The sequence below is a fragment of the Prionailurus bengalensis genome, chromosome C1 (genome assembly GCF_016509475.1).
Source record: "Prionailurus bengalensis isolate Pbe53 chromosome C1, Fcat_Pben_1.1_paternal_pri, whole genome shotgun sequence".
Taxonomy (NCBI): domain Eukaryota; kingdom Metazoa; phylum Chordata; class Mammalia; order Carnivora; family Felidae; genus Prionailurus; species Prionailurus bengalensis.
This window is the reverse complement of record NC_057345.1, coordinates 129,199,109-129,226,296: the sequence shown is the minus strand read 5'-3', so window position 1 is coordinate 129,226,296 and position 27,188 is coordinate 129,199,109. Positions and strand designations below refer to the sequence as shown.

The 27,188-nt window shown below is 38.4% G+C and overlaps 1 protein-coding gene across 1 annotated transcript in view; it reads right to left on the bottom strand.

Annotated features, from left to right (window-relative positions):
- The window catches only part of THSD7B (thrombospondin type 1 domain containing 7B), a 627,465-nt gene that overhangs the window by 474,463 nt on the left and 125,814 nt on the right, over positions 1-27,188 (bottom strand). The window contains exons 6-7 of the mRNA XM_043573363.1: positions 12,652-12,807; positions 2,454-2,651 (exon numbers count right to left, since the gene is read on the bottom strand). Of these exons, the coding sequence (XP_043429298.1) occupies positions 2,454-2,651; positions 12,652-12,807 (354 nt within the window). The remainder of the gene's footprint in view (positions 1-2,453; positions 2,652-12,651; positions 12,808-27,188) is intronic.

Sequence of the window (27,188 nt, the reverse complement as noted above, 5' to 3'; positions counted from 1 at the left end):
ATGTAATTCAGGAACAGCCAGGTGGAAGAGATGAATAGGGTGAGATATGGGGAAAGGGCGTGGAATTTCCATTGCCACTTTCCACAAATCTCCACAGTGTTCACCAACCTGGAAGCTCTCCAGACCCCCAATTCTTTTTATTATTATTGGGTTTTTTTTATTTTTTATGGAGGTTTCTTTACATATGCACAAGTCATTAAATCATTGGCCATTGGTGTTTGATTCAACCTCCCCTCTCTCCCCTCCCTGGCAATCAGGGGGTGAGACTGAAAGTTCCAACCCTCTATTTGGTTGGCTCCTCTGGCAACCAGCTCTCATCCTTAGGTGCTTTCCACAAATCACCTCATTATCATAAACCCAAATGTGGGAGAATGGGGCTTGTTATGAATAACAACACACTCATTTCTTTCTCTTTTTTTTGTTTTTGTTTTTGAGTAATAACACGCCCATTTCACCTTTACAGAAGCAACTTCAGGAATTGAGGACAAAAGAGCAAATGTAACAAAAGATGCTCCCATTGCTCTTTTTGCTCAGGAAGTTCCAAGAGTTTTAGCATCTCTGCACCAGAAATGGGAAGAATATGTATTTCTAATTATAAATCACAATATCACACTCTGCAATACTACAGAAGACACAGATTGTGAAATTGTGAAAAACTCCCCAGCCCTATAGACATAATACATCATGACAAGCCTCTAATATCTGCCGTGAGATGACAAAGCCTGACAGTAATTTGTCTTTGGGACTCAACCACACAAAGCATCTTTTTGATTCCACAGCTGGAGGTTGGGAGGAAGAAGTGATATGGTTATTCTAATACTCATCATTATTTTCATATTATATAAGAATGCTCTTTGCACAATTCCCCCAGGGCAGAGAACAGTAATAAATGTGTATTATAAGAAAAATAATCTTATAGCTTATTTTGAGTGGTTATGTGCCAGACACTTCACTAATCACTTTTATATAACCAGTTTAACTCTCACAATCAGTGAGAGGTAGATTTTATTACCCCTATTTTAAGTCTGAAGGAAAGGATGCCTCCACAAGTTAATTAATTTTCCTGAGTTCATCTAGCAGGGGAGTAGCAGACTTGAAATTCCAACCTGGCTGATTTAGACTCCAGGTTTAAACCTCTATACTAGTCTTCCTGAAATCAAAGAAAAGCAATACCACAGTGATCTTATTTGCCTCTGTTAATGAGTTGTACATATATTACCACAATTCAAAAATTATTTGGTAATATTAGAAGCCACTATTAGTTTTAACAACTTAGTCATAAAGGATGTAGCTAATACAGCCTGTTGTTGACCTCTAATTAAACAAATACCTTTCATGAGATAACTGATTACACTGCCTGACAAAATGTCTATCTGCTAATTATGGTGGTGGTGGGAAAGAAAGAAAGAAAGAAAGAAAGAAAGAAAGAAAGAAAGAAAGAAAGAAAGAAAGAAAGAAAACAGATCAAAAGCAGGAGGAAAGGAAGATTAGAGAAGGAAAGAAAGAAGAAAGTGAGAGAGGTAAGGGCAGGAAGAGAGGGAAAGAGACAAAGATGGCTGCAGGGGGAAACAAGAAGGAGGGAAACAAGGAAACCATTGCTGAATGTCAACCCTGTGTGGATGCGAATAGCCACTCTGAATCCATTTTGTAATTTCCTTCTATTCTATGGATTACTTCACTCCATAAGTCAAAACGTTTCCCTCCACCCATCAAGAGCATTATAAATGGGATTAATAAACATACCAATATTCTTCCAAGAGACTGATTTTTTTAACTGTAGGATAAAGGTTTACAAATGTCACTTTCCTCATTTCCATGTGACTTACATGTTTTCTAAATCACCCTTCATTTCAAACAACGATTGTACTAGAAGCTTGACAATGAAGCAAAGACACCACTGTTAACAGTTTTGCAAATCTTGACAATTTAGATTTTAAAACGGTTCTTTAGAAATGTCAGTATTATGTCTAGAACTGAGTGTAGTTGAATGTTCCATAAATGAAAAGACATAGCTTAGTATTTTTTTCCCTTAACTTGGAGAGAATCGTAGCCCTGGAATCTTTACAAGGTAGTATTTGTTAATAATATATAAAAGCATGTTACATATCGACCTCAAAAAAGGCAAATAAAACTTGTTTGGTATTGATAAGTTGAAAACTACCCAGAGGAATTCTGTATTCTATTTGTCTTGATAAATTAAGAACTGCACAGAAATCTCTAGCTTCACTGTGTTGCACTGAGGCATAATCATATACTTTCCTTTTGGACTATGTGGCCTCACATTAACTCAAGACTGCTTACTTTTCAGCAAATTAGCACGTGGCTTCAACATAAGTATTCAAGGATAGGAAAGCTGTTTCCCTCCCTTGGGAAAACGACCTGTTTGAGAGCAGTGACGTGTAATAGTAATAGGGCAGCTCTCACTTAACAACACATATGTCTTTGCCTCATACCTCGGTCATTCTGGCACACAGCCTTCAGGATGCGATGTCCTCGGCCACATTTTCCATGATCGGGGATACACACGCCTTCAGAAATCAGCCATTGGTAACACATTGGATCCTCACAAGGAACAGACTCCACCAAATGAGGGCAGTGGCCCGCAGGCCCTGTGGATTCCATGAGGACATGGCGCTGCCTCATTCTAAATCCTGAGAAGAAAAGAAAAAAAAGTTTCACAGGATTCAACTTTATCCACCAAAACAAACAAAACAAAACAAAACAAAACAAAACACCAGCAGCAACTGGAAAAGAGATAAAACTTTTATTTGAATCTCTATAGTCCTAAAAGGTGTATGATTTCAAGGTGTTTTCTTTTATGGGAAATGGGGTAGGGGGATACAAAAAGAAAGGGAAAATGGAAAAGAACTAAAGCAGAGACTCTGTCTTCCAAGACTTAACAATCTTGGAGAGGCCATATACAAACACACAATCAAATGGAGTAGCAAGTAGCACTCGTCCAATGGCATCAATAAACCAATAGAAATAAATGAAGACTCACAGAAATAGCCTAACATAGATAAATCCACATTTTATTTTTTCTGTTGTTTTTGACATTTTGCTTATTCCACATTAAGTTGAAATACATCTACATTTTGGCATATCCCTGGTAACTAAGAAATTGACAGCTTTATGCCCGGAGATTTCCCTGTATCCCTTCCTTGACATTACATTCCAGGTCAGCCTTCCCTGTAAACACAGCATCTCTTTGGCTAGACATGGGTCCCTGGACTATTATTCAGTTAAAAAAAAAATGTATTGTGGGACTACAGCCCAACATCACCTGTAATAAGGATATATATGGGCCTTCGACTCTATAAGCTTACAGAGTCATAAACTCAGTGTTGCAAGAGTCAAACAGGTACAAACTGAGGGAATGAGTCAATTGTACAACTGTAAGGAGTCCTGAGTTGTGTGGTGAAATGGAAGATGTATGCTTGCTCTGTAACAGGTGGCCATAATCCTGTTTCCATTGGCTTCTGCCATGAGGGAATGTGGAATTTATCTAAGGAGACAGAAATCCAAGTTGTGTTTTGTTTTTATATGAAATCTCTCCATTTTTAACTAATTTATCATTTTTAAAAAACAAAGTGTCCTAAAATTAAAGAAAAAAAGTGACTGAGAACTAGATACAACTCTTTAGTCTATGAGTTTTTAATCTCTGGCCTTTATTACATGTCACTTCTGAAATTTTTTCTTAATTTTTAAAAAATATTTTTATTTATTTTTGGGGGAGAGAGAGAAAATGCAAGTGGGGGAGGGGCAGAGACAGAGGGAGACAGAAAATCCAAAGCAGGATCCAGGCTCTGAGCTGTCAGCACAGAGCCCAATGCAGGGCTTGAACTCATGAACAGTGAGATCATGACCTGAGCCGAAGTTGGATGCTCAACCAACTGAGACACTAAGGTGCCCTACCATGTCGCTTCCAAAGGCTATGCCTGCTTTCCATGGACCTCATATTTTAACTTCCATTCTCTAACACATCAAATTCTGTTAACCAATTTAATTCTTTTAATTCCTTCTTTTTAATGAAACCAGTCTTATTGGGTGATAACATTTTAAGGAATTATTCACTTATTCCTTTGGGTGAGTTAAAAGAGAGAAACAGCAGACAGACTTTGATAGGAAAATAGAGAGCTTGAGAACACTGAATGCCCAGCGTGAGAGTTAGATACCCTACTACTATTCCCACAAGAGTCAAGGAGAAGAACAAACTAGGGACCATGAGAGGTCACAAAGCCAGGTATATCTCTCTCCCATATTTTCCAAAGCCATGCCTATTTTCCCACCAATAGTAATGAAATGAAAGGTTACAAAGCTCTAGGTGTAGTGGGCAAAAGATTCACTCCTGTAAAATTGCACAACCAAGGAGGTGTGAACTAATGGACACATGGCTTTAGCCATAAAAGGGAGCCACACTTCCTTAGAATATTACAGCGCTGGGAAAGTATTTTAGATAAACCACATCAAATGCTCTTTTTGGGTTTTCTTGGTCTAGGGCTAACCTATGAAGTCCTTTTATTTATTTTTTTAAGTTTATTTATTTATTTTGAGAGAGAGAGAGAGCGCACATGCAAGCTGGGGAGGGCCAGAGAGAGATAGAGAGAGAGAATCCCAGCAGGCTTAGTGCTGTCAGTGCAGAGCCCAATGTAGAGCTTGATCCCATGAACTGTGAGATCATGAGTTGGGCCAAAACTAAGAGTCAGACTTAACCAAATGAGCCACACAGGTTCAACTTTAAGTCTATGTGTTTATTTTGAGAGACAGAGAGGAAAGAGCTCTTTTTAAAAGAGAGTCTTTGATTCTTACTTTGATGATCAGCCACATAGGAGAAGGCATCATTCAGCCAATCAGAGACCACATTCATGATCATGGCATTGAAAATATTAAGGTCAGGGACAATTAAAACAAAAGATGGCTTCTGCCATACTTCATACCTACAAGTCTATGTCATTAATTAGTCAACATAAAATATGCAGAAGGGTTTAGGTCCCTTCCTGGGCCACCTTCAGAAGAGACATAGGAAACATACAAGGTTCTCAACTACACTTGATGCTCATCCAACGATAATGAACTCCAAGTTCTCACTGCCACACAACTTGGATGAACTCAAATCCTTTTTTTTTAATTTTCAAAAAAAGTTTATTTACATATTTATTTTTAGGGAGATAGAGAGTGAGAGAAAGCAAGCAGGGGAGGGGTAGAGGGAAGGAAAGAGAGAGAATCCCATGCAGGCTCTGCACTGCCAGCACAGAGCCTGGTGCAGGGCTCGAACTCACAAACCGTGAGATCATGACCTGAGTCAAAATCAAGAGTCAGATGCTTAACTGACTGAACTACTCAGGAACCCCAAATGACCCCTACTATTACAAATAATGTTCATATACTACTTACTTATCCTTTTATGTTTGCTCTTATTTAGTCGGTATCTTTGAGCAGGACATAGCATAGGTCTCCATGATTTACAAGGTTTCACTACTGTGTCAGAAACTTAGCAGTCTTTCCTGAGGATTCTGGATATCCTTTAACCTAGAGCTTAGTGCCATTAAGGGGTATGTAAAATTTTCCTCTACAAATCAAGTTGCATCCATCTCACCATAAATCTACAGATTACATCTCCTCAGTCAATAAATTCTTCTAGTCTTTCATCTGTACTGCCCTTGTCCTGACTCTAACTAGAATCAAATCCTAGCAGAAGCTCAGCATTAGAACAAAAACCTTGCAGTCTCCTGTTAGTGCTTAACTTGAATCACACATTGGTGTTCATGTCTGCAATAGACATCATGCTTCCCCTGGGTGCTTCTGTTCTGAAAGATACACAACTGCTAACTCCACAGCGGCTGGGGCCAGCCAACCACTTACCTTCATTTGCTGAATTCCATATTAATCAGATAGCATCATTCAGTAAACATTAACTGCCATTTGTAGATCACTGTAATGTACTGTGGGAAGCCACAGAAGGAACAGAAAACATAAATCTATTCTTCACAGAGCATATAGTCCAACAAGGGGAAAAGGTACGTGCATTAATTAAACATCTACCCTATCCCAAGATGGTGCCAGCCACTTTACTTACATTACCCCAAATTAATAAATCTTTGAAACTATTTTATAAGTTACTATTCTCATTTTATGCATGTGAAAACTAAGATTAATGATACTTTATCACTGCTCCCAAAGCACATTATTGATTAAATGGATATGTATGAAATTCAGCCAAGGAATTTTGAGTCATTACCTCTTCATAAGAAAGAATTTAAATCAGCTCTTGTGTATGATGTGTTCTAGCCCCACCTCATATAATGAATCTGCAGGGCCTATGGGTCATTTCCTTAAAATGGAGGTATACAGATTAGATAGTGATATTTTAGGTACTAAGTAGCAAGGAGTTTTAATAATCACTTCCTGACCACAGAGTCAATTCACCTTTAACGAAACTGGTATTTGCAAGGGTTTTTTTTTCTTTTATGAACCCAAAGTTTAGTATATAGTCTACTGGCATAGTATATATTCTACTGAATTAGAAAAGAGTGAATTGTGGGTTGGGAAGAGAAAAGGGAAGAAGCACAGATGGCAGAATATGGGTCAAAGTTTTTTAAATGAAGCCATGGAAAAATGAAAGGAGACTCAGGAGGTAAATTCAGGTCTGAGGATTGTACATCCTCAGGGGTTAGTGATCCAAAAATGGAGCTGTCCATGGTCAACACCGTGTCTCCCCACTGACTCCACTGGGACAGGCCTGAAGCAGTAGCCTGCTGGTTGGCCAAGGATGACAGAAACTTATTCTATCTCAAGCATCCCATTTGCTCCTCCTCTCTGGGAACCTTTTACATGGGGTAACAACCTTGATCCAAAGAACCTGAGCACACTGAATCCTTGATTCCAACTCTTTAGAAATCAACCACCATTCCTGCAAGAGTAGCATTTTAGTCTATCAATATTACTTTCCACCCTTCTCTGAATTCAGAAAATATGAAAAAGTAATGATAGGGTGATCATGAGCATAAGAGCTCTCAACACTTAAAAGGAGAAGTAGGCACAGCCCCCTCTCCTAACACACATAGATATGGGGGAAAAAGGGAAAAGAAAAAAAAACCATTAGCATACATATTTTCTGTAACAAAGCAAAATGATTTTATAGACTTCTCATTAAGAGTGGATCTATCTAGCAGGCAAGGATGGAAAATGGAAATTTTCCCACGTTGTTATACAAAGATCTAAAACATGCAGTATTCTCCTGCTTTTGCTGTGTTATCTAAATTGATTTGTTTCAGAGCATAAAAGACTGTCTTTGTAAAGACAGTCATAGCTTCTCAGTTTCAAAATGTCTTTTCCTATGGGGATTTTAGAACTTTAGGTGTATGACTGAGGGTAATACCATATGGGGGGGTGGCTGGTGAAGGAATCCCTGAAGTCCTATCATATAAGCAGTTACCTAATATGACTCTGTATTGGGAAACCTCCATCAAACTGTTTTTTAAAACTTCTGTACGGGGAGCCTGGGTGGTTCAGTTAGTTAGACGTCTGACTTTAGCTCAGGTCATGATCTCACAGTCTGTGAGTTCGAGCCCCTTATTGGGCTCTATGCTGACAGCTCAGAGGCTGGAGCCTGCTTTGGATTCTGTGTCTCCCTCTCTCTCTGCCCCTCCCCCACTCAATCTCTCTCTCTCTCTCTCTCTCTCTCTCTCTCTCTCTGTCTCTCTCAAAATATAAAAATTAAAGAAAAAACAACTTCTGTGGTCAAGGGTATCTGTCTTTCTGGAATATGTCTGAAAGGGACAAGGATGTCATATAAGTGTATGTCACTGTATCAAAAAGAATTTTTTAAACGTATACCTACGTGTAGAGTTCACCCATCAGCAATTTTTTCAGGTTATTTCTCTTTCATATGCCTCTAATTATAACTCCCTGGGAGTATATCAAAGATAAAGCAATGAATGTTAAAACCTGATCCAATTTAAATTCCTCTGAAAGGTGTCCTAGCTTCACTTGACAAGTACCAACCTGCTGAGTACTGTTCCCCTCGTCTGCCTATCACAGACCTGGTGGAAAGTGTGAAGGCTGGGTAAGAGGCTGATTTTCTAATGTATTTCAGATGGCTGACAGCCACAAACCTTACAGGATTCCTGACTGAAGGGTGCCTGCCTTAGAATAACAGCCATGTTAAGATCATTTCTAGAGTAACTAATTTCTTCTACTAGGTAATACGTTAACTGCTTTCCCATTCTTTCCTACTTTCTTTTTTTAAATGCGAACAAAAGGAACATACCAAAGCAATAACACAGTGACTGGGGAAAAGACTAGCAAAGAGAAAAAAGTAATTATCTCCAACTTTACACATTCATTTTCTTGCTGTTGTTTGATATTTCACTCAAATCTTCCACCTTCCATATATATAAGAATATAAAATATCTAAGAATGTATGTATATCTTAGACTTCTGCTACTAGGTTCACTGCATTTCTTTAGGGTAGGGAATTCAAATGTGAAGCTAAACAGTCCAGTTTACACCCCAGAATTTTGTGATGTTTAATGCATTAGCTTGTGTATTCCAGCCTCCATGGAATTCTGAACTACATTTAGTTTGTGCCAGTCAGCGTCTCCGGGAGACCCCATGGTAGGACCGTGGGACAGGCTGAGATCGAGAAGATCCAAGACCTCAGGTTCACAAGTCAGCAGAATTAACAAGAAGATCATCATAACATGCTCGGTCCCTTTGTAGGCACAGAATCATTTCGCTAGAGGGAAAACTCCATTCTTTATTTTTCCCAGGAGGGATTAGAGGCAGGTGGTCCTGGCAGATTTTAACAAGACCTTAAAAACCAAAATTGTCTCTGCTCTAGGAAGCACTTATAAAATAGCAAACTTCCCAGACGTGAATAACAATCATTGCTGTGTACATGCTCCCCTGTCTGTGATTATTTAGTGTCTAGGGCAGGTCATTTAGCCTAAGTATGTGCCCTATAAAACAGAGACTGGTTCTCATCAATCCCAACATGACCCTACACTCTGCAAGTGGCTGCAGTGACACTACTACCTTCAGCTGAGGATGTTGTACTGCCTCCACCTTTTCCTTCAGCTCCAAAGGCTGAGCCTCTCTTGACAAGTTTATTGTTTGAGTAAAAAAATACACATTCCAGTTACCTGCTGCTCCCAAGTTGTTCTTGGCACACCTTTCCTGTCTCACAGAGCTGCAATCTACTTTCCCTCTCCCTTCAAAGGTGATACACTAGAGCTAATCCCACACCCTATGCCTTATCTTCTATACTGGCTCAATGATTGGCTCTCAAGACTAATGGGTCCCACTGGCCAATGTGGTGCATGTAGGCAGAGAGCTTCTCTGCTAAGCTCAGTGTTGGACTTGTGCCTTGATCCAAACTTCCTTAGGCCACAGAGGGAAGCACTAAGGAAGGCCAAGGTTTGAAGGAACACTGGACTAGGGAGACAGGAACCCAGGTTCTCAGTGCTAGCTTGGACATTATTAAATCACTGTGGGATAGGACAAATTGGTTAACTTCTCTATACTTTAGTTTTGAAATATTATGAAGTATTAAATCCTTGCTGAGCTCAAACGCTGATGCAAAGTTGGGCAGTATAAGAGTAACCTAGGGCTGTCATGACAAAGCATCACACTGGGTGATGTAAAACAACAGAAGTTTTTGGCTCACATTCCTGGAGGCTAGAAACCCTAAATCAAAGTGTCAGTAGAGTCATGCTCCCTCTGAATGTTCTAGGGAAATACTGTTCCCATACCTCTCCCTAGCTTCTGGTAGTTGATGGCAATCCTTGGCATTCTTTGGCTTATAGAGGCATCACTCTAATGTCTGCCTTCACATGAAATTTTCCCCTGTGTATCACTGTGTCAAAATTTCCCTCATGGTATAAGGAAATCAGCCATTAGACCTTATTTCCAAATAAGGTCACATTCACATATACAAGGTGTTAGAATGAAGGTGTTTTTTTGTTTGTTTGTTTTATGAAGGGCACAATTTAACTTGCAACAGGTGATGTCTAATGAATTAAGGACCAGGGTGCAGTTGCAAGAGTTGACTCATACAAGAGAGGAATAGGGACTAATGAAGAAAAGCTTTGGCATTAAAGCATCTTGAGCCAAAGGGACACGTGGAATGGTCCAAATGTTGTGAGTCTCCCAGCTGAGTTCCTTGACCAGTCAGGGTTATGTGGAAAAGGAAGATTGAAAGAAAAGTTGAAAGAGCACTTTCATAAAGGGTCTTGTGAAAATTTGGCTTGCATAACAAAAATTGCAATACAGAATGAGGAAGAGAGCATTCTCTGAATCACTGTAGAAATTCTCTGGCTCAGAACAAAGGGGACAAAGCACTTAATAAATATCTATTTAGTTTAACCTCAGCATTATTTCTACCTTCTTGTAGCATCAGCACCTCATATTTCTTTGAGGGAGCCACCCTTCCCATACTCTCAGTCTGTGAGGCTTGGTGAGCCTTTTTCCTCCGGTGGTGGTCACATGCCTGGGACTTGGCCAATTAGAATGACTGGGTCAGGGTTAGCATATGACACAAAGCAGCCAATGAGATTCATGAATCTTCCCAGAAGCATTAAGGAAGACATGTTTTTCTACTTTACCTACTATCTAAAATCAAAATTATTTTTTTTCTTTTTCATGGTAAGAATTTTAAAGATTTACTCTCTTAGCAACTTTAAACTGAATACAATATTTTTGATTATGCTCATAATGCTGTACATTGGATCCTCAGAACTTACTAACCTTATAATTCGAAGTTTGGACCCTTTGATCAACATCTCCCCATCTTCTCCACCAGCCAGACCCTGGCAACCACCATTTTACTCTCTGTTACTATAATTTCAGGGTTTTTTAAGAATCTACTTATAAGTGAGATCACACAAGATTTGTCTTTTTTCTGTATGACTTGTAACACTTTGTATAATGTCCTAAACTTTCTTCCATGTTGTCACAATGGCAGGATTTCCTTCTTTTTATGGCTAAATAATATTCCTATATACTCACTCATATATGTGTGTGTGTGTGTGTGTGTGTGTGTGTGTGTGTCTGTGTCTGTGTGTGTATCACATTTCCTTTATCCATTTATGCATTAGTAGTCACTTGGTCTTTACTTTTACTTTATTATTGTGGATAACACTGCAATGAACATGTCAGTACAGACAGTAGATCTTAAAAGTTCTTCCCACAGGATAAAGGTAACTATGTGAGGTGATGGATGTACTAACTAACCTTATTGTGGCAATCGTTTTGCTATATACATTTATATCAAATCAGTATGTTGTATACCTTAAAATTACACAATATTATATGTCAATTGTATTTCAATGAAGCTAGACAAAATTAATTGATCATAAAAATAAGATCCCATCCTTTATAATGCACTATACTGTTTTATTACAATGTTTTGGAGGGAAAAAATTCCTCCACATAAAATGTATTCACCAATTTTGTGACATAATTAGATCTAGAAACCTGAAGTGTGGAAAGAGTAAATAAATAAACATTGAAAAAGAGAGAGAGAGAGAAAAGCCCAGAGGCACAGGTGTGTGAACTTGGACACGCACGTGGATGCATGTGAGAAATCTGGGAATTGATGAAGTGTGGGTTTTCTTTTTTTTTATGTTTATTTATTTTTGAGAGAGAGAGCATGATCAGAGGAGGGGCAGAGAGAGGGGAAGAGAGGATCTGAAGGGGGCTCTGTGCTGACAGCAGCGAGCCTGATGCAGGGCTCAAACTCACGGTTAATGAGTTAACTGACGTTAACTCACGTCAGATCATGACCTGAGCCAAAGTCAGATGCTCAACCAACTGAGCCACCCAGGTGCCCTCTGAAATGTGGGTTTTCAAATGGACACAGAATTAAGCTGAGAGTACCAAGTTTATAGCATCAAGCACTTGGCCATGTATTCTTTCTTTATATGACAGCTAGGATTAGTGCTTAGCAAACACAACTTAAATTTTGGGAGCTCATTTTTTTTTTCTCAGAAAAAGAAGTATTTCCTTTTTATTGCTATTTAGGGGCTATAATATCAATACAAACTGAAGGGTTAATGAAAGAAAAGTCAAGGCATCACTAAAAATGAACTTTGGAAGATGAAGATGTGTATATAACAGCAAAGTAAAGGAAACAAGACTACAGAGACCTACAAAATTAAATACACCCATAAAGTTTGAAGATTTCACTTTAAGCCCAAGGACATCAAAAAGCAAACAACATGCATAAATGCCCCTCGTGAAAATCTGAAATAGAACATCAAAGTCAGCATGTGGAAATCTGAAAATAAATAGATATGCACAACAGTTGTTTCCTGATGTGGTTACAGAAATCATGTCTAATTTCTTCAGTATAACCATTACACATACAAAACATTGTTAGATCCTATTTGAGTGATAGTCATTTCACAGCTAGAAGCCTAACTGGAAGGTCAATAAAGGTCAGATTCTTGCTCCATAGAAATCTCCCCAACGGCCTCCCTAATAACTGAATGCTGTCAGGCTTGAGCTAGTTATCTGCATTTTACAAACAAATATTGTCTTAAGCAGGCTTAATCGGCTACTTAGCTACCAGAATAATTGTGTGTACATTGGAAGCAAATGAATTGTGTGTACAAAGGAAGTAAATGAAGCACACACAAACAAGACACTCACCTTTTCTCCCCTGAGGATCGTGGCAGTTTTCATGGATGCACAGGCCCCAGGCAGACCAGGAAGATACTATACAGTTGGTAGAGCAGGGGATATTGCAGAGCTGAGAGGCTGGAGGGGCAGGTCCCAGACATAATGTCTTTTTCACAGGTCTAGAGACTAAAAAACAGAAAAAAAAATAATGATCTGTGTCACATTCTAAAATTATTATTATTATCTTAAGTTCATCTATTTACTTTGAGAGAGAGAGAGAGAGAGAGAGAGAGAGAGAGAGAGAGCAGGGGAGGGGCAGAGAAAGAAGGAGAGAGAGAATCCCAAGCAGACTCTGCATGGTCAGTGCATCTGATGATGGGCTTGAACTCACAAACCATGAAGTCATGACCTGAGCTGATATCAAGAGTCAGGCACCTATCCGACTGAGTCACCTGGGCACCCACATTCTAGAATTACTAATGTCTTTATTTGTGTGCCTACCTTGCCCACATGGTTCAATAGTATATAGAAACAAAACATAAACACTCTCCCATACTTGTTGCTTAGCTCTATGCCATTAGCATTTTGGGTGAAAAAATGTAAAAAGATATATATAGCACAAAGGGCATTCACTGAGTTTCCTGCTTCAGAGTATTCCCTGGGAATTCAAGAGAGGACTGGAAATATAGATACAAATTATCTAGAGTTATGATTTAAACAAATTAAATGGCTTTGTGAAGTTTCAAGATCAGTCTATCTCCACTATAGAAATGACTAAGTTTCTGCAAAAAAAAAATCAAAATCAAACCTCTGAGGTGGCGTGTTTAGCATAACTAATCTACTCCCCTGAGGGGTGGAGCTCTCAAAGACATAGCAGAAAAATGGTTCTTTGAAAAGAAGAAAAATCAGGATCTGTGGCTGCAGAATTAGCCCCTCAAAGTCAGTTTCATTAGTGAGGCTATCCAGAAGCACAAAGAATGTCTGAGAAGCCATGGGTAGATGCCAAACCAGGAGGCTTCCAGCCCTTCTTTGTGCACCTGCACCCAGAGTGTGCCCAGAACTGGGTCACTTCAGGATGCAGTGACCATCTGGCCATGAGTGGCATTCACCAAGTGACTTTTCCATGCAGATCCATTCTGGGCACCATGAAAATACACAGAAAATGAAAAAGATGAGCTCCTGATAGTAGTTAGGATACAAATGACACAATAAAAGAATAGCCAAATGCATAACAAGCCTTGGACAGAGTGATCTCACACTAAGGTGGTTTTGGAATTCAGAGTTTGTGAACAAATGGTTTAAGTTCAGACAGTTTTATCTTATGAAATGACTTGTACTACTGTCTAAATATTTCCCATATGTCATGTCCTCCGGTTAAGCAGATTAAAAGTGCTTCAAAGACAAAGACGGGTGTGACAGGACTGGGTGGTAAATCACACTATCTACTTTGCTTCTTCACTCTTTACATGGATGTGAATTCAATGTGGTAAAGACAGCAAGAAATCACATCTTGGACCAGCAGAAACTTGAACATAAATGAAAACAACAGCAAAATTTAAAATAGTGTTTTCTAGAAGTTGTGTGTTTTCTAGAAGTTCCCATGGGGAAAGATGTGTTTCCAACGAACAGCGGGGCAGCTTCAGGTGCTTATGAAGGTGAACAGGAAAAACAAGTTCGTGAACAAAAATAAGAATGCTTTGTTTCTGACTAAGTCTTGTATATTTTACCAAAAGGATGTGACCTGACTTAAAATAAAAGACAAGGGCAAAGCAACATGGCCAATGTAAATGTCAAAGATCACAAGCCATGTGGAGGAGGTGAGGATAGGAAGAGAGAACAAAACTGGGGTCAATCGCTATGTTACTGGGAAGGCTGAGCAGAGGTGGTGATCAAACAGAGATTGGGTTGGCCAGAATGACAGTGAGATGGAAGGTTAGAGTGACCAGGAATAGAATGTACCTATGACACTGGTGCATTGTGGATAAAGAAGAATCTCAATATACTTCAGTAAAATGAAAAAGAGAGAGAAAGAGAGAGAAAAGAAGGCCAACCACCACCACCACCACCACCCCTTTAAATTGGGTAAGGGGTCTGTGATTCCTTTCCCAGGGGTGAGCAAGAGAAAACACACAAGATTGCCATTCACTGACTACATCATGCATTCATTCTAAAACCATCAGTACCCACTTTAAATCATACCCTCTTGGATGGTGTCTGCTTTCAAGGAGTTCTCAATCAAGAAGGGTAAGTCAAGTAGCACATTAGCGAAATTGATGGAAAGTGATGCTTCAGAGCGTTGCAGGAATGGAAAGCTGCACACCCAGAGGTCTTAAGACAGAAATGCCTTTGGGTCTGGGCCTGTGCTTGTTATCATATGTTCTCACAAACATAAATGTTACTCTCCCCCCCAAAAAAAACCTAAGTAGTGATGGTAAAGGAAGTGGGGCTGTAAACTAATTAATCTATTTAACACACATTTACAGTGCATGCCAGGCACTGGTTACAAACATCAATTCATTTAACCTGCATAACTTTGAGATATATATTATTACTATTTCAAGTTTAAAAATGGAGAATCCAGGGGCGCCTGGGTGACTCAGTCGGTTAAGCATCCAACTTTGGCTCAGGTCATGATCTCATGGTTCATGGATTCAAGCCTCACTTTGGGCTCTGTGCTGGCAGCTCAGAGCCTGGAGCCTGCTTTGGATTTTGTGTCTCCCTCTCTGCCTCTCCCCGACTCACACTCTGTCTCTCTCTCAAAAATAAATAAACATTATTTTTTTTTAATGGAGAATCTGCAACACAGAAATGTTTACTCACTTGCCCACAATCTTAGTCAGTTGCAGAGCTGAGATGGGGATCTCAGGCAGCCTGACTCCAGAGTCTGTGCTCTTAATCACTGCACTATGTGGCCTCATCATAGGATATTCAACATACACTGATAAGTACCTACGATGTGTCAACACTGTATTAGGTGCTGAAACCAGAATAGTGAGTAAAACAGACAAGGTCTCTGTCCCCATGGAACTCATATTTCTGTGTGAGTTAATACTAATCATACATGAATCCATGAGACCCAACAACAAGACTAGAAAGCTATTACTGCTACTTCTATTTTCCTTTGTCTTACTACAACACCAGACAGACTTTAGGTGTCTGGTGATCAATGCTTAGAAGATACCCCAACTTCTCAGCTCCAAGACCCAGGAGACATGTGCTGCTACAACTTTTTTGAGGTTGAGCCCTGCAGCTGAAACTAATCAATCTACCACTGCAGCACCTATGCCCAGAGGAGACTTTCACTAATATCATTAGAAGCTCCTGAATGTCTGTGTAATAAGTAAGCTTTCATATTGGCAGTACAACTGGAAAGAGACTGGGAATTTGTCCTATGTCAAAGACATTGTTTTTATAGATCATTATGTTTATCTGACATGTTTTTGGAGAGCTTTAAGAATGTTTGGAAGGTATGGGGTTAAGTCACTCCAGGTCCCCTTTGATAAATACTTAACTGTCAATCAGTTGACTGCTGGATATTAGCGATAAGGGTATGCCTAAGATTTGGAAGCAGGGAGGGACATAGTATGCAAGAGAGGAGCTGGAGGGAGTGGGGTTCCCTGGAGACTATTAAGTGACAAAATTATGAGGCCCAGGGGTGGAAATGAGGCCATTTGTCAGAACACTCGTGCCTTTTTAGCACCTACTGTTTTGACAGACAGTAGATCTTAATCCATACAGATAAATTATCCCAGTCCCAGGCAACATGTCTAAGATGCTTCATCTGAGCATTGAATCAATGTACTTGGGCCAACCTATCTGTATCTCAGACCCTCTGGGCAACATTTGTTCTGGAAATAAATCATAAGCAAGTCACAAAGCACTTACCAGTTTCAGACCACTTAGGTAGTTTTCTCCCTAAGAACAGCAAACAGAGAATATTTCTATACCTATTGGCTATTTAGACCTAGAAGAAAGCTTTAGAGCTAATATAGTTTAATTCATCAATTTTACCAAAAAACTGAGACATTAAGTAGTCTTCACCAAAGACATTATGTAGTTAGCAAATTCAGGCAGAGCAGAACTTGAGCCTTGTCTCAGGTGGTTGACTCACCTCTACCTGTCCCTGTTGGATTTCCTTCCATGGAATGGAGCCATCAGACAGGACACACAAGGTTGCTTGTACTAAGGATATTTTGTTTATGAATCACAGTGACTACAATGGAGGCAGTCAGTGACACAACAGATCCAAGATTTCCATGAAGTCTGCAGGCTCACTATAACCTTTTAAATAAAATCCAAAACCTTCTCCTACTTCATCACTATTTTTTTTTACTTCATCACTATTTTTAAACTCCTCCAAATCCTTGTCCATTCCTCCCCCACCAAGCAAGAGGTAGTGAGACCAAACTTTGGTCCACTTCAAAATATTGTTTACTTCTTTTATTTGTGGCTATTCACATTGTAATAAAATAATCTTGGGAGGTGGGTAGGATGTGAAAGTAAGATGGGCCACCTGAATTTGGATGGTTTGTGCACTTTACTTGGCCAAACTCCAACCATGATGTCTGTAGCAAGAATTGTGGTCTTTCCACCCATGTGAAATCCTTTCTCTGGATATACTGACTGAAACAACTTTACTTCTCTTTACCAATTCTGTCTTCTCAAATGCAATGAATCCCTGCTCTAATCAGTGCAGGCCTGTACTTGTCTCTCTTGTACCAGATGCCTTTTAGACCATGTCACCTTGATGCCTTCTGCCATTCATTCCTGTGTTGACCAACTGCCTGACTAGATAAGCAATTACCCAAGGTCTTACACTCTATTTAGGTTTTGTAGGCAGCAAAGTTAGTCCCTATAAAGCCTTCTTATGGTCACAAAGTATTAAAGAGCCAAAATAATTTTCAACTCAGAAATTGAGATTGCTACATAGTGGTAGCTTTCCAAGTGCTATTACAATATTATAAGTGATTGTACATATGCAACAGTCATTAATACTTTGAATATTTTGGTGCCTAACCTGGCATTTTTCCTTTGCAATAAGAAATTACTAAATTGACCTGACTAAGAGAAATTTGAAAGTCTGCTACTAATGATTGCAAAGTTGTCTTAAATAATGAATTGTTCCATGAACAGAATTCTAATTAATAAGAGGGAAAATAAGCTGGGTAGCTGATATGTTTAATTTTTAAAAATAAACACACACAGAACTGTTCTTAATTCTGGAAATGTACAAAGTTCATGATTTTCTTAATGACAAGGTGATTTCAGATGAGCATACAAATTCAATCAAAACAATTTGTAATTAAGAAGAAAAATGCCTGTTGTGACATTAGCATATGACTGCCATTGTAAAGAAAAATGGGTACCTTCACATTTTATTTTTTGAAACTAAATCAAGCTCTAATCTGAACTAATTTGAATTAGCACAGAAATAAGTTGGCAAAGATTCAATACGAGTATATTATCCCCCACACCTATTGATGACCATTTTGTAAGATCTAAATATCAACACCTCTTAATTCCTCAAGAAGAGACTGAACTGAAATTGCAAAATAATATTTAATTAATTATAACTAATAACCTAGTACCCTTTAATTTGCAAAAATGAGTTCTATTTGCTTAAAGTAAAAAGAGCTGTCACAGGATCCAGTGGCATTTTCTTGTTTTTTTAATATATCTATTACTGGATGAAAAATAAAGTCAGTCTTTGAAAATTCAGAAGGTGTTTGAGGTAATTCTGCCATTGCATAATGGAGCTCACCTTTCTTCACAGAAAAAAGTGTCTTAAAGATGGTCAAGGAATTAGTCACAAGGTACTGTTTTTTTTTCCTACTATTTTCAAGGAGGTGGAGATGAAAAGAAACTAGAAGCGATGCTTGCTACTTCCTGGGAACTCTTGAAACCTGGACTGTTTTGCTGCTTTTTATCTTAGGGATAGCAAAGTCCTCCTGCAAACAATTTATTCCATCTACAGTTGATTTTACGTAAGATACTTGATTTCTAGAATGACATAAGCCCTCAGGAAGAAGCTAGACAAAAAAGTCATATTCATTTCAATTTTCCAAATCAAATGCAGGCACTGTAAACCCCAAAGGGAATTTTCACTTAAAGCTCAGAATCCCCTCATTCCATGGGCTCTCCAAGAACAACCATAATAGAAACAGCAATTGCTAAGATTTAATTCAAAACTAATGAAAGAGCCTACTTATGTAAAAATGCTGCTTTCTAAATGATTTTTGAGAAACAATATTGCCTCTGACATATTCATTTAGGGAGTATACTGACTTGGCAGAAATTCAATCCACCTTACTGCTAAAATAAATAGGCCTCTTCTACAGACTGAAGGAGTCAAATGGTTGAAGGGGAAAGATAAATAATATTACAATTTTAACCAGAAAGCTATTTTCCTTCAAGAAGCTTCATGTATTATTTCAATTGCCTTTTGCCACTGGGATTTGCAAAATAATGGATCATTCTTTTAACTTAGTGGATGGAATAAAAGCAATCTGTCTTCTAGCACTTATAGGCAGCTTAAAGAATTAAATCACATCTCATCCTATTATACCTAATAAAGCTTAATTTTAGCCATATTGTGACTCTCTTGGCAAACTTCTGTGCATACAATTTGGCAGGAAGATGCATGTGTATGTACTGTGAATTTAATATCTAAAAATAATTCCAACAATTAGAAATAATTACATGAAATGTGACCACATATCAGAGAGTTTTCCAAATTTCATTCATTTCATAAAGCCACTCAGAAAATGCCTAGTGATTTCCTTAATGCTACAGAGTAAAAACACTATAGGTGAAGATGGAAAACAAGATTCAGAATAAAAATGAAGGCAAAATAAATGAGGTAGCTGTACAATCTCGGAAAGTAATCAGAATCAATATCAAATAATTACATAATATAGCAGCCTTTGGCCTGATATTCATATATTTCTATTATCATATATTCTCTCTATTCCTCTTCTGAGAATTTCTTTCTAATTGTTTTTCAGCCTCTTAGCTCGCACCTCAAAGTAAGGTATATAAAGAGTGGAAGGAGCAAAAGCTGACCTAAATGGCATCTTTCCCAGCGTACGAAGTTAAAAATACCATTATTGATGAGAGAGGATAGAAAGGAGATCAATGAAAGGTGGGGAAGTGGTCAGGCAAGGAGAAAAAGTGAAAAGGCAGAGAGGCAGGTAAGAGGAAGAATTTCGCAGGATGTCAGCGGCATAAGTATGCAACATGGGGAAAGTACAGCTTTTAAAAGGGTTTTCATGCAAAAGTCCTCCTCATACTCACAGATTTGAAACCTGGAGTTCATCTTCCCATAGAACCAATGGGAAGAGCTGAATAAGAAAAGTGTTCCCAGGAATGACCATAAATGCCTATTTTACTGTTTAAGGTTAGTAATAATAGCCTAATACACACTGGTAACCTACTTGGTGGTAGGCGCTGTGCAACGGACTTACATGCAACTTCTCATTCATTCATCATGATCATTGGAAGTAAGTATCATTATCATTTCCATTCTGTAGATGACATAGCTGAGGATAAATTATTTGTCCAAAATGACAAAGCTAATAAGTGACCAACACAGGTCCAGGGTTCTTAAAAGCCCCTATTCTCTAGTACTACACTATACTATGATTTTGTATTTGTAACAAAAATTATGATAGAAAAACCCCTGCTGTAACAGTAATAATTGATCAGGAAAATAAACAGATGAATATTCTGTCCACTTCCCAAAATTTCTGAAGTGAGATAAAATAGAAAAAAAAAAACAACGTAATTTAAAAATATCAATAGTAAAGACCAAACCTTAAGAAAGGAAAGTGTTGTTAAAGGAAGATGAGGAGTTAGGTAGGTATTTCTCCTGTGATTCTGAAAGGTAAAGATTTGAGGGAGGGGATGAAATTAGACTATGACTATTTTCATCCTAAAACTTAGGTTTAGGGCCATCCCTAAGGAATTACAATGAGTTCACAAGATTTCTTAAAGAGAAACGATGCCCAAAGAAACCATTAAGGCAGCTGAAGAGTGAAACCAGTGAAGAGTAGCAAATGTGTGCCCAGCTCACCTTCCACTGGGTACACACAGTATCCCTAGCACAGTCCTCTCTCTTTATCACCATATCCAACCCAGCAACTAAGAAAGGGCAGAGGTGACAGCAGGGTGCCCTAAGTCCACTGGGCAAAAACCTGGTCAGAAGAGGATGTTTTGAGAAATAAAAGAAAAAAAAAACATAGTTGAGATACAGAAGTCTCAGAGGAAGAAAAGGGAGCAGGAAGATCTGGTAAGGAGGGTGAGAAGGAGACAGCAGAAAGCGGAGCTGGGTTTCCCAGACTTCAGAACTGTCACAAGATGCCCAATTAGTTCCCCAGAAGCAAGCAAGGTGGAACTTTGTCTGTGTGGGTTTAGAAGGTGGGTATTTCAACCTGGATGTAACTGAATGGAAACTTATAATAATGGTAACCAGAAGGGGAAATCCATATTCTCTGAGGCAACACAAATCTCTAAAAACAATATCACAAACTCCAAAGCTCCAAGAGCTCTTAACGCTCTTAAAAAAAAAGAGAGAGAAGAAAAGAAAAGAAAAGAAAAGAAAAGAAAAGAAAAGAAAAGAAAAGAAAGGAAAAAAGAAAAAGAAGGGAAAATATGTGGTACTTATTTTAGAGGGCCAGGAGAAGAACTCTTTGTCTCTAAAATAAATATGCACACTGTCCTGTTTTTAAAGGAAGGGATACTGAAGGCCTCACTGTACCTGATATCCTTGTTAGCATATGCTACTTTATATTTGCAAATCATTTTAGACTGAACAAGTTAATTCAACTTCAAAGGAAGGCTCCTGGGATTCACCAGGTCCCTAAGTAGTGATACGAATGAGACACCGCATAATAATTTTTAAAAGGCAGAACAGTTCATTCTTTTGTGTGAGGAACTGCATTATACATTTTTGAAGCAAAACAAAACTTTCAAACCAAAACCTCTGCATTGCAAAGCTGGATGAAAGCTCCTTCCTCCCAGGCCTATTCAAGCATCGCAAGTCCTATACTACTAGCTCTTCATTAGGTCAAGGCCAACATTGTAAATTAGTAGCTTTCAACCTGCCTAACCCAATAGAGCCTAACACAGTCCCAACTCAGAAACACTGGGTCAAAATTGGTAAAGGGGCAGCAGAGAGTACAGTAAAAATTTATATCTTCAAAAATCTTTTTAATTAGCAGGTTGGGGAATCAGTACTCTAAATAATTTATGGAGTACCATTTAAAAAAAAACCAATTGGCAAATATGATTATTTTTAAAAAACCATTACACTGAGAATCTACTGCTATGTGAATCGGGTAAATTTCTTAGCATGTGAGCTTCTGTAAAATATAAGGACTAGCCAATGCTTCTCACGTTTGTTACATTCTATCCTTCCTAAGGAGCCTTTTGTAAACACATTTTCCCTAAAGGCCCTTCCCTCCCCCATGGCATTTTCACACCACAAATATACTGTGTATATGTATATGCTTTATATATAAAAAGTGTAAGATTTTTTTTTACATTCCATGAACCAATTTTTGTCCCCTTGGGGGAGGTATCATCCCCCACTGGGAATGAATGGAGTAGAACACATACTGAACTTAAATTGAGTGCTGACCAATTTACAAATGTATTCTGATTTAATTAGCAAAAGGTTGTGTTGAAGTAAGTACTACTAGCATCTTCAGTTACCGGTGAGACAAATGAATGTGTAAAAGTATGCTCAAGCTTTGGGGACGCCTGGGTGGGGACGCTGGTTGAGCGTCCGATTTCGGCTCAGGTCATGATCTCATCCTCTGTGGATTTGAGCCCCTCGTTGGGCTCTGTGCTGACAGACTGGAGCCTGGAGCCAGCTTCAGATTCTGTGTCTCCCTCTCTCTCTGCTCCTCCTCTGCTCACGCTCTATCTCACAAAAATAAATAATAATGTTTAAAAAATTAAAAAATAAATAAATAGTCTCAAGCTTCAGTAATCAGTATACCCGCAGAGGCAGGACTTGAACCCAGCCAGTGTGATTCTGGTTTGCTCTCTTCAACACCATATTAGACTCTTCCAGCTCAAGGCTCTAAATCCAAACCTATTGGATTCATCACACATTTCCATGGCTCCAGGCTAGAGTCTATCTTTTTGACTACAGTGCTTCTAAATACCTGTGTTTTTCTTGAAGTTGGAGTCTATATGCTGATATTTTTATTGCAATAAGCGAGAGATAATTCTATTAACCAATAAGGTATGTTATTTTCTGATGCATTCAGAGAATACAGACAATTTTAAATAGCCGATATGCTGCATAATTGTATTTATTTATACTTTTTTTGCTTAAATACTAATCATATTATTAAAAACTGCCTTAAGAAGTTGCATTTTTGGGGGGTGCCTGGGTGGCTCAGTCAGTTAAGCATCTGACTTTGGCTCAGGTCATGATCTCACGGTTTGTGAGTTCCAGCCCCGCACTGGGCTCTGTGCTGACAGCTCAGAGCCTGGAGCCTGCTTCAGATTCTGTTCTCCCTGTCTCTGCCCCTCCCCTGCTTTCTCTCTGTCTCTCTCAATAATAAATAAAACATTAAAAAAATTTTAAGTTGCAGTTTTTATACATTTTTATATCAAAATTTTATGTATTTTTATATATTTTTTTTACATTTCCATACATCATCACAGCAAAATAGGCTATGAGATCAAAAGGACAGTGATTTATGTTTTAAAACATTATAACTGTCTTCTATGAAGTCTTAATTTGAGAGAGAAAGCACTGAATAATTATTCAATTTAAAAATGCAGTTAGTTGATTTTATATTAAAAGCAGCATGGATGGAGCTTCTGGGTGGCTCCGTCAGTTAAGCATCTGACTCTTGGTTTCAGCTCAGGATGTGATCTCGCAGTTTCATGGGCTTGAACCCTGAGTCAGGCTCTACACTGGCAGCATAGAGCCTGCTTGGGATTCTCTGTCTCCTCTCTCTCTGACCCTCTCCCACTCATGCTGTCTCTGTCTCTCTCAAATATAAATAAACTTAAACAAAATTTTTTTAAAAAACCAGCATGGATGTATTTATAGGTTCCTAAATTCAACTAAACATTGACTCTTAAAGGGTTATTACCTATTTTCAAAATCATATAGATTTTTCAAAATAATATAGATTTTTTACTACATAAAAAAAGATGTGGTTACATGCAGCAATCATTAAATTTTTTTTAGTATTTACATTTTGTTAATTCAGGTGCTCTAACAAACACTGTGTGGTTCAACCTAAATGAAGCCTAAAGGTAAGACATGTTTGTTATGACTATTATTTGGGAGGAGGGGAACACTGAAAGAATAGTAGGGGTTGTTCAGAAAATTTTCAGACCTTTGGTAGCTCAAAACCCTTAAAGTAGTGAACATAGCACAAAATTCAGGGAGCCTTCAGGAGCTCTCTCCATGGGAGATTACAGAGAATCTGGAAGTACCTCATCTGAAGACCAGCACTACCTACCCAAAATCATCTTGCTTCCAGTCTAACTCAACAGAATCCAAACAGGACACACTCACAACACCACCATTTCCACGCTCTGACATATTACTTGTCCTGAGACAAAAGATAAGACCACATCTTCTAGTAGTAGAAGTAACCAATTTTGTCCTCTTGACTTAATATTGATTGTCAATTAATTATATAAGACACCTTTCATCTAGAATTATTTTCTTAATTTTATATTTGTAATGATCATACGTATATGTATATATATACATATATATGCATGTATATATACACGTGTGTATATATATATACATATATATGCATGTATATATATACACATGTGTGTGTATATATATATATATATACATATATATATACACATATATATATGTTGCTACATTTTTAGAGAAGAGACTTCTCATTTTTTTTCCTGAGTTGACACTCATGGTCTAAGGAAGTTTTATGTCTCAAAGAGCCAGATCCTAAAGAAAATACTAGCCTACTTAGAAAATCTCTTCCTTTCAAACATATGCTCCTTCCTGGAATCTTGGAATGGAAGATTCTTAATGATATCTTATACAATATCCTGTTTATATAAATGAGCAAATCAAGGAACAAAGTGGATATGTGACTTATCCAAGACCAACAGATAGTTAGTGGAAGTATCAATCTAGAATCTTCTGTCCTAATATTTAGTTTACTCATTTATGCTGCCTCTAGCTAAATCAATCAATCAATCAAACCTTCATTAACCTTATCATATCCCATTCACATTTATACTTTACATTCATTCAAGGCATATTTTATCATGGATATGATGTTCTTCTCCAGGAAATGGGTATTCCCCTTCTCAGTTAGGTGGGCAAAAACCCCATTAGAGCTGGATTACTTACTTCTTTTTTTCCCCCAATATATGAAATTTATTGTCAAATTGGTTTCCATACAACACCCAGTGCTCATCCCAAAAGGTGCCCTCCTCAATAACCATCCCCCACCCTCCCCTCCCTCCCACCCCCCATCAACCCTCAGTTTGTTCTCAGTTTTTAAGAGTCTCTTATGCTTTTGCTCTCTCCCACTCTAACCTCTTTTTTTTTTCCTTCCCCTCCCTCATGGGTTTCTGTTAAGTTTCTCAGGATCCACATAAGAGTGAAACCATATGGTATCTGTCTTTCTCTGTATGGCTTATTTCACTTAGCATCACACTCTCCAGTTCCATCCACGTTGCTACAAAGGGCCATATTTCATTCTTTCTCATTGCCACGTAGTACTCCATTGTGTATATAAACCACAATTTCTTTGTCCATTCATCAGTTGATGGACATTTAGGCTCTTTCCATAATTTGGCTATTGTTGAGAGTGCTGCTATAAACATTGGGGTACAAGTGCCCCTATGCATCAGTACTCCTGTATCCCTTGGGTAAATTCCTAGCAGTGCTATTGCTGGGTCATAGGGTAGATCTATTTTTAATTTTTTGAGGAACCTCCACACTGTTTTCCAGAGTGGCTGCACCAATTTGCATTCCCGCCAATAGTGCAAGAGGGTTTCCATTTCTCCACATCCTCACCAGCATCTATAGTCTCCTGATTTGTTCATTTTGGCCACTCTGACTGGCGTGAGGTGATACCTGAGTGTGGTTTTGATTTGTATTTCCCTGATGAGGAGTAACGTTGAGCATCTTTTCATGTGCCTGTTGGCCATCCGGATGTCTTCTGTAGAGAAGTGTCTATGCATGTTTTCTGCCCATTTCTTCACTGGATTATTTGTTTTTCGGGTGTGGAGTTTGGTGAGCTCTTTATAGATTTTGGATACTAGCCCTTTGTCCGATATGTCATTTGCAAATATCTTTTCCCATTCCGTTGGTTGCCTTTTAGTTTTGTTGGTTGTTTCCTTTGCTGTGCAGAAGCTTTTTATCTTCATAAGGTCCCAGTAGTTCATTTTTGCTTTTAATTCCCTTGCCTTTGGGGATGTGTCAAGTAAGAGATTGCTATGGCTGAGGTCAGAGAGGACTTTTCCTGCTTTCTCCTCTAGGGTTTTGATGGTTTCCTGTCTCACATTCAGGTGCTTTATCCATTTTGAGTTTATTTTTGTGAATGGTGTGAGAAAGTGGTCTAGTTTCAACCTTCTGCATGTTGCTGTCCAGTTCTCCCAGCACCATTTGTTAAAGAGGCTGTCTTTTTTCCATTGAATGTTCTTTCCTGCTTTGTCAAAGATGAGTTGGCCATACGTTTGTGGGTCTAGTTCTGGGGTTTCTATTCTATTCCATTGGTCTATGTGTCTGTTTTGGTGCCAATACCATGCTGTCTTGATGATGACAGCTTTGTAGTAGAGGCTAAAGTCTGGGATTGTGATGCCTCCTGCTTTGGTCTTCTTCTTCAAAATTCCTTTGGCTATTCGGGGCCTTTTGTGGTTCCATATGAATTTTAGGATTGCTTGTTCTAGTTTCGAGAAGAATGCTGGTGCAATTTTGATTGCGATTGCATTGAATGTGTAGATAGCTTTGGGTAGTATTGACATTTTGACAATATTTATTCTTCTAATCCATGAGCACGGAATGTTTTTCCACTTCTTTATATCTTCTTCAATTTCCTTCATAAGCTTTCTATAGTTTTCAGCATACAGATCTTTTACATCTTTGGTTAGATTTATTCCTATGTATTCTATGCTTCTTGGTGCAATTGTGAATGGGATCAGTTTCTTTACTTGTCTTTCTGTTGCTTCATTGTTAGTGTATAAGAATGCAACTGATTTCTGTACATTGATTTTGAATCCTGAAACTTTGCTGAATTCCTGTATCAGTTCTAGCAGACTTTTGGTGGAGTCTATCAGATTTTCCATGTAAAATATCATATCATCTGCAAAAAGTGAAAGCTTGACTTCATCTTTGCCAATTTTGATGCCTTTGATTTCCTTTTGTTGTCTGATTACTGATGCTAGAACTTCCAACACTATGTTAAACAACAGCGGTGAGAGTGGACATCCCTGTCGTGTTCCTGATCTCAGGGAGAAAGCTCTCAGTTTTTCCTCATTGAGGATGATGTTAGCTGTGGGCTTTTCATAAATGGCTTTTATGATGTTTAAGTATGTTCCTTCTA